The 8215-nt window shown below is 44.6% G+C and overlaps 1 protein-coding gene across 1 annotated transcript in view; it reads left to right on the forward strand.

Annotated features, from left to right (window-relative positions):
- LOC141108366 (ficolin-1-B-like) overlaps positions 1-7919 on the forward strand; it is a 74339-nt gene extending 66420 nt beyond the window's left edge. The window contains exon 8 of the mRNA XM_073599925.1: positions 6252-7919. Coding sequence (XP_073456026.1) covers positions 6252-6502 — 251 coding nt within the window. The 3' untranslated portion in view covers positions 6503-7919. The remainder of the gene's footprint in view (positions 1-6251) is intronic.
- Positions 7920-8215: the final 296 nt, after the last annotated feature.

Raw genomic sequence — 8215 nt, forward strand, 5'->3', positions numbered from 1 at the left:
CACATGTCAAACAAAGGTCCTGAAAGAATGGAAACCAGCAGTCTCTGGAAGAGGACTGCAAATGCAGAGACCTGACCAGTGATCATGCTAAGAGACAAATGCTTGTCCAGAGCCATCTCCAAAATAGGCCAGGATTCATCCCACTGAGAATTTCCTGATGTAAAAGTTTCTTAGGACTTGGGCCTCAGCACAATGAAGTTAAAGCCAACAATCGTAAAGGATGGAAAACTAGTCCTTGAGACAGAAGATCTAGAATATGAATGTTCCCATGCAGCGCCTGCCAGGAGTGTCATCAGGTAGGATCACCACATCCACCTGGGCTAGTCTAGGGGCTATGAGTGTAGCCAGGAGCTGGCTATTATGCCTGCAATTCAGGAACAGTGTACAGCGTTAATTAGTGTGGGGTTGTCTCCCTCTAGTGTTGACTTTGGTCATTTCCTTTCACACTAAACTTGGAGCAGAGCAAAGCATCATGGGATGTGTAGTTCAGAGTGCTGAGGTTTTAATTCCAGCAAGACTGGCTTGAACTACCACTACCAGAATGCTGAGAAGTCAGAACAGCCTGTTGGGAAGGATATAAAAGATCTGGCTTAGGCCTACATCGCTCTCTTGGGACGCCGGCTTGGAATTTTGCCAGCGGCAAGAGCTCTGTGTCAGTGTGAGCTGCTGTTGATTTGTGGCCTGCACAGGAGAGAGTCATACAGCTGCATCCAGTGGGACCTCTGCGGACAGCATCGCTTTTCCACTACAGCGGTCTGGAGACTGTTACAGATCTTCCAGGAATGCCTGCACTCCAGAACCGAGTAGGCCGCAGTGTGCTGTGATGGGGTCAGACACCATTTGCAGAGCCAGGAATCAGGGGAGTTCCTGAAAGAGCCTTCATCAGTATTACCTGCATCGCTGCCAGCGGCTTCTGTAAACAGTGTAGTGAGCGGGCATTTGACCATTTGGATTAATTAGAACTCTGCATATAGACATCATCTACTCAAACCAGCTTTCTGGTACTTGTGGTGCCATTGAAGTCAGTCTTTATACTATACAAGACACTGTATGCAGACATCTATATTCTATTCACATCTTTAATAGCAGCAATCCTATAGGATACAATACTATTACAGCCATAAGGGAAAAGTTGAAGTGGAATACAGAAACCTCACAGATCAGCCAACTTTGCTATGCCCTACCATCCAGGATTATTATATCCACAACACTGTAAGACTAGCTGAAAACTGCCAGATTCCAAGGAGAAACATTTCAACCTTTATATCCTCTCTTTATTTGCTCAAGTGACTAAAGTTATTTAGTACAAAAAGGTCTGCTTTCATTCTCTAGAACATTTAAAGGAGCCAGCCAATTTAAATACATTATTTTGCACGGTGTTCTATTGTGTTGTATTGATGTTAATGGTCTGTGGGTTGAGGAGACAGAAGTGAGCGAATATGACATAGAAAATAAAGTGTCAGTTCCCTACACTTCTGCTGACCTGTTCACATAAGTCTCTGTGATCGTATAACATACTTGCCAACTGTCCCGAATTTCCCTGGACATTCCTGGGATTTAGACCCTTTTCCCGATTTTACTGTGTCCCGGGAAATCCGTTTTTTCCTGATTTTTCCCCGCCGCCGCTAGAGGTCCGCGGCCGGCGGAGACAATGTCTCTGCCGGCCATAATTTTTAAGAAGACCAGAAGAAGAACATGGGTGGCTACAATAGAAATTAAGCTGCGGCGCCGCCCACCCCCGCCCCGATGCTGGTCCATCTGTGACCTGTTATAGAAAGGGGCGGGGGTAGGTGGCACCACAGCTTAATTTCTATTGTAGCTACGCGGCTGGCTCTGCCTCGGGGAATGGGGAAACTGCAATGACGGCGGAGACACCGCTATACCTGATGTAAGGGGGGCTCCAATGGGGGGGACAACTGATGTAAGGGGGCTCCAATGTGGGGACACCTTATGTAATGGGGGCTCCAATCGGGGGACACCTGATGTAAGGGGGGCTCCAATGGGGGGACGACTGATGTCAGGGGGGCTCCAATGGGGAGAAGCCTCTTTTCCCCTTTCTTTCTCTATCTCTCATTCATCTCAGACCACACCCCCATTTGAACCACGCCCGTATAAACCACACCCACTATTTCACGTAAACCATGCCACATTTTTATTTTCTTGCTATGTCACGCCTACAAACGCATGCCTCGCCCCTTAATAATAATAAGACTTCGCCTACACCTAAAAAATTGTCCCTATACATTTTTTTACAATGTTGGCAACTATGCAATGGGGGGATGCCTGATGTAAGGGGGCTCCAATGGGGGGGACGCCTAATGTAAGGGGGCTCCAATGGGAGGACACCTGATGTAAGGGGGCTCCAATGGGGGGATGCCTAATGTAAGGGTGGCTCCAATGGGGGGACACCTGATGCAAGGGGGGCAACAACAGGGGGGACGACTGATATAAGGGGGCTCCAATGGGGGGACACCTGATGTGAGGGGACAACAATAGGGGGACGCCTGATTAAGGGGGATCCAATGGGGGGACACCTGATGTAAGGGGGGACATCTGATGTAAGGAGGGACTCCGCTGGGGATGCCTGATGTAAGGAGGGAGTCCGCCGGGGACACCTGATGTAAGGAGGGACTCCGCTGGGGACGCCTGATGTAAGGAGGGACTCCCTTGGGGACGCCTGATGTAAGGAGGGACTCCACTGGGGATGCCTGGCGTAAGGAGGGACTCTGCTGGGGACGCCTGATGTAAGGAGGGACTCTGCTTGGAATGCCTGATGTGAGGTGGGACTCTGCTGGGGCAACTTATGTAAGGAGGGACTTCACTGGGGACGCCTGATATAAGGGGGTACTCCGCTGGGGACACCTGATGTAAGGAGGGACTCTGCTGGGAATGCTTGATGTTAGGAGATACTCTGCAGGGGGCACCTGATGTAAGGACAGACTCTGCTGGGGGCACCTGATGCAAGGACGGACTCTGCTGGGGGCACCTGATGCAAGGACGGACTCTGCTGGGGACACCTGATGCAAGGATAGACTCTGCTGGGGGCACCTGGTGGCAGGTGACACGCTCAGGGGTCCCATGATTCTGCATTATGGAGAGTTGAATGATTTCATTTTATATTACAATGTAATATTAGAAATAATATGCTTCAATCATCCTGACACCATAACAACCATGGTGCCAGGATGATTGAAGCGCTAACACCAGGTGTTTGGAGCATCTTTATCTGCTGATTTGTTAAACTCTGGAATACACATTTCTATTGTGGTGTAGGATCTGGGCCTGCTGTCCCTCCATCCCTCTTTCCTTCCTTTTCTCTCCTTCCCTCCTCTTTCCTTCTCTCTCCTTCCCTCTTTCTTTCTTTCTTTCTTTCTTTCTTTCTTTCTTTCCTTCCCTCCTTCTTTCCTTCTCTCTCCTTCTTTCTTTCTTTCTTTCCCTCCTTCTTTCCTTCCCTCCCTCCCTCCCTCTCTCCTTCTTTCTTTCTTTCTTTCTTTCTTTCTTTCTTTCTTTCTTTCTTTCTTTCTTTCTTTCTTTCTTTCTTTCTTTCTTTCTTTCTTTCTTTCTTTCTTTCTTTCTTTCTCTTTCTTTCTTTCTTTCTTTCTTTCTTTCTTTCTTTCTTTCTTTCTTTCTTTCTCTCTCTCCTTCTTTCTTTCTTTCTTTCTTTCTTTCTTTCTTTCTTTCTTTCTTTCTTTCTTTCTTTCTTTCCTTCTCCCTCCTTCTTTCCTTCCCTCCTTCTTACCTTCCCTCCTTTTTTCCTTCTTTCCTTCTCTCTCCTTCTTTCCTTCCCTCCTCCCCTCTTTCTTTCTTTCTTTCTTTCTTTCTTTCTTTCTTTCTTTCTTTCTTTCTTTCTTTCTTTCTTTCTCTCTCTCTCTCTCTTTCTTTCTTTCTCTCTTTCTTTTTCTTTCTCTTTCTTTCTCCCTCATTCATCTCAGACTCTAACCACACCCCATTTGAGCCATGCCCATTTAAGCCACGCGCACTATTTGCATAAACCACGCCCATTTTCTGCCATGGCATGCCACATTTTAATTTTTTTGCTATGTCACTGTCAGAAACCATGAATCAGACCGAGACAGAAGTACAGTTAATCACACTTGTTTAATAAGAATAAAAAGGTTAACAGAGTAAGCGTGGTCAATACATAGCCAGAGTTCAGTAACCAGATTGGGTAGTCAGCCAATGCCAATGTCAGAGAGCCAGAGATAAACATAGTAGTACAGCAAGCAGGATCAGGAGCCAGTAGGGACGTCAGCCGAGCAAGTCTTCAACAGGAACGCAGGAGAAAGTCTCTGAGATATGACCAAAGGCGAAGGCAGAGATGAAGTGAGCTGGATGGCTTTAAGTAGGCAGAACTGACAAGCAGAATCAACAACAGCTGAGTCACTGTGGAAAAAAAGGAGCTGGCAATTAGCCGACAACTGCGTGGCCAGCTCAGAGAAGGAAGGGCTGAAAATAGCCTTTTCCATAGTAGTATATTGTTCAGATAAGAATACCTTTGTGATTTACAGTGTACTGTTTTGCACTTTAATGTGTCCCTTTTACTACAGTAAACAAACTTAAACTGTTTCATTGATATTGTGTAAGTCTCTTATTATTGGTAACAGTTGGTGCAAAATGACCGAACCCAGGGCAACCAGTGGTGTACAGATTCTATCAGCGGCCCTTAGGGTAGCTACATGAGGATCAAAGGAATGCCCTCCATCTTGATGCAATGAAGCAGACAAGCAAGGAGTTTTAAGGGAGGAATGTATTGATGACATGGAGCTACTAGAGCATTTACTGCTTCTATTAGCAGGGGCAGGCAACCTTTGAGAAGTGGAGATCTGCCTAAAGAACATGGAAGGGATCAAAGATTACCAGGGTGCTGTGCCACTTTTCTTCTTTTTTTTTTCTTTTAAAGAAATTACCTAGCAAGCTTCCAATAAAAAGTAAAGAGGCCATGAAGAAAACTGCTGTTTACACCTGCTTTTGCTTGGTGATTCGATGAGGCTTCGGTGGGGCTTCAATGAGGCTTTGGTGGAGCTTCGATGAGGCTTTGGTGGTGCTTCGATGGGACTTCGGTGAGGCTTCGTGGGGCTTCGGTGGGGTTTCAGTGGGGCTTCAAGCAAGCTTTGCCATAGACTTCTATGGAGGCTTTGAAGACGCTTTGAAGCACCACTGAAGCTACATGGGGTATAATTTTTGAAGCGAAGCCAAAGCAAAGCAAAAGCAGGTGTAAACAGGACTGTAAGCTAACCATTTTATTTAGTGACAGCGTTCAGAGAGCTTTAACAAAGTCTGTCTGAAGCCTTGTTTTGAAGCAAGTGTAAACTACCCGTTCATGTGTGTTGAAGTCGAAGCAAGTATAAATGTGACCTAAAAGTATATTCTTAGCCTACCTTAAAATTTAGTTGTAGTGAGAAACTCTGCAATTACTTTCAATCACAATTTTTTTCATGTCTGGGGAGTAATTGCTTACCCCCACAAGGCTGATGCCGGAGTCTATCATAAAAGCAGAACATCTGATTCCGCAGGATGATTTACTCGGCTAGTTTCAGGAATGGCTGGCCTCAATGCTAGCCTGGCAATCTGCTCTAATTTCTGGCCAGTGTAGGTAGTATCTAGAGCAGTGCCCAGGTGTCAGTAGTAGGTAGGGCAGTCTACAGAGGTCAATAGTATGTAGGGTCAATAGTATGTAGGGCAGTGTACAGGTTTCAGTAGGATGTAGGTCAGTGTCCAGGTAAGCAGTACGTGGAGCCATGTACAGAATTTAGTAGTATGTAGAGCAGTGTACAGAGGTCATTAGTATATAGAGCAGCGTACAGAGGTCAGTAGTATGTAGAGCAATGTTCAGGGGTCAGTAGTAAGTAGGGTAGTGTACAGAGGTCAGTAGGAGGTAGGGCAGTGTCCATGGGTCAGTAGTAAGTAGGGCAGTGTACAGAGCTTAGTAGGATGAAGAAAAGTGTAGAGAGGTCAGCAGTATGAAGAGCAGTATATAGGTTTTAGTAGGACAGAGGACAGGGATAAGCAAGGGACGTATGCAAGGGATGTGCTGAGGGGTGGGAAATGCCTCTGCAGCCCAGGATTGGCTGAGCCTAAACCTGTGCTGCTCTGGGGGGAAGAACTCTAGGGCCAGCATGGTGGGGTGTGTGTTCACAATCTACCCGTCACCTGCCCACGATTGAATGGTAGTCTGTGATTGACGTGTTGCCGACCCCCGATTTAGATACACTTTAACTGGTAAATATGTTGTTGTCTTCTTTCCTTTACAGGTGATTCATTTTCTCAGCATAAAGACAATCAATTTTCAACCAAAGATCGTGATAATGATAAAATCACAGGCAATTGTGCCAATTCTTACCGAGGAGGATGGTGGTATGGTGGTTGTCATAATTCTAACCTGAATGGACTTTATCTAAGGGGTAACCACACCAGCTATGCTAACGGCATAAATTGGAATTCCAGTCGTGGGTATAACTATTCGTACAAGGTCTCTGAAATGAAGATTCGTCCACAGTCTTAAAGAAATTAGAAGCAGATCTGGCATCAGATGTATTTGATCATGTTAAGTGCATGCATGCTGAGTAACGTGCAACACCCCCATGTATTTATTGCCACAGTATTTACCCCAACAATGGCTTTTTTTTTGCTTTTTTATTCCGTCATCATCCAGGGTCAGCATCTACTTTTTGAACTGAAATGATGATTTAGAGATGACATGGTAATGTAATTTCTGGTGCCGATGCAGTTCATGGCTGTGTTTCCAAATGACTGATGCAGATCGACCTCTGTTGAAGCCACTCACCTTGTGACTTGCTACAAGTTACAATGTTACAGTCTGATCACGGGAGAGATTTGAATGAGGAAACATTTTCTCCTGCCTGCAGTATACTGTTGCCTTAACCAAGGCAAAGTCACCTGCCTAGGTCTCAAGGACTGCTCTTTAATGATAAAAGGTTAAAGTGATATTTTAAGAATGTATTTATGCAGACTAAACTAATTAAAGGGTCCTCTTTAATATCCTCTGCTATATTAATGATTCCAGAGATTGCTCTTTTAAGCTTTCCAATAAATAATATTGAAGGACAACTGCCATTTACTTTTCACATTTTTGTTATGCATGTTTTTTTCCGATACTCTCCTGCAACCTTTACCTCTTTTTTATTTCTCAGTTAGTAAATTCTGAGCAATTTAGGGACAGTTATCTCTTTAACAGAAAATTAGTTGAAAATGTGTAATTATGAAATTAAGAAGAAGAACTCCAGGAATGTATGCACTTCTAAAGGCTGGCTTATAATGGGTTAAGTCCAAGGAAGTGTATGCTATCTTGTGGACTTATCACTTTTATTTTCAATTTATATATTTACAGATCGCCGGGAGTACAGCTTTTGCTATACTCTCAGTGCTCTGATAGCAGATGCGACTCTACTACCCCTCTGCCCATCACTCCCCTCCACTATCTATTCACAGAATACTTAGCATTTTCTGAATGGGTCCACAAAATGTCAAGTGCTCCATGACTGGACAGGAAGAGAGGAGTAGCGGACAGAGACGTCTGCAAATGACCTCATAGCTTTTGTGGAGGAGGTTCAGTGTCAGAGTGTGAAGGAATGTGATGTAGATAAAAATAATAATAATCTGAAAATGTCTATTTTCTTATGTGCATACATATTTTTCTACCTTACTCATTATATAAGTATACAGGTTTGCTCTGTTCCTATATTTTTCTCAAAATGGCAGGTACCCCCTACATCCCACACATCAGAAGAACGCGGAACTGAAGATAAAACCAAGGACAGCCAAACCTCGTTATGAAGATTCTCCATCTTCTTTTCTATCTTAACCAATGAGATGTACCTATTAGACTAACATAGCAATGACGTATTTGTGTGTATAAAACATTAGCACCGCCTTGAATAAATTAGAAGTGTAAAAAGTAACGGTGCTGAGCGTGTCTCAGAGTGTTTACTTTTATATGCATGCATAGCCACACTTTCCAATTAGAGACAGCAGCAGATAACCTTGGGCTCGATTGGAGCTCTTAATCATTTCCATAACAAGAGTGCTGGAAGTACAGCAAAAGCCATGTCTGGAACAAGGGTGGGGCAGGAGGGGCATGTACCCTGGACAGAGTGTTTTTATTTGGGGGTCATGGTGTCGTTTATTCAACTGAGTGCCTCGGGTTCTGATCCTGCGACCACTTGCCGTTGTTTTTACACGTTTGCTCACTGGTCGC

This window comes from Aquarana catesbeiana, linkage group LG09, assembly GCF_042186555.1.
Source record: "Aquarana catesbeiana isolate 2022-GZ linkage group LG09, ASM4218655v1, whole genome shotgun sequence".
Classification (NCBI taxonomy): domain Eukaryota; kingdom Metazoa; phylum Chordata; class Amphibia; order Anura; family Ranidae; genus Aquarana; species Aquarana catesbeiana.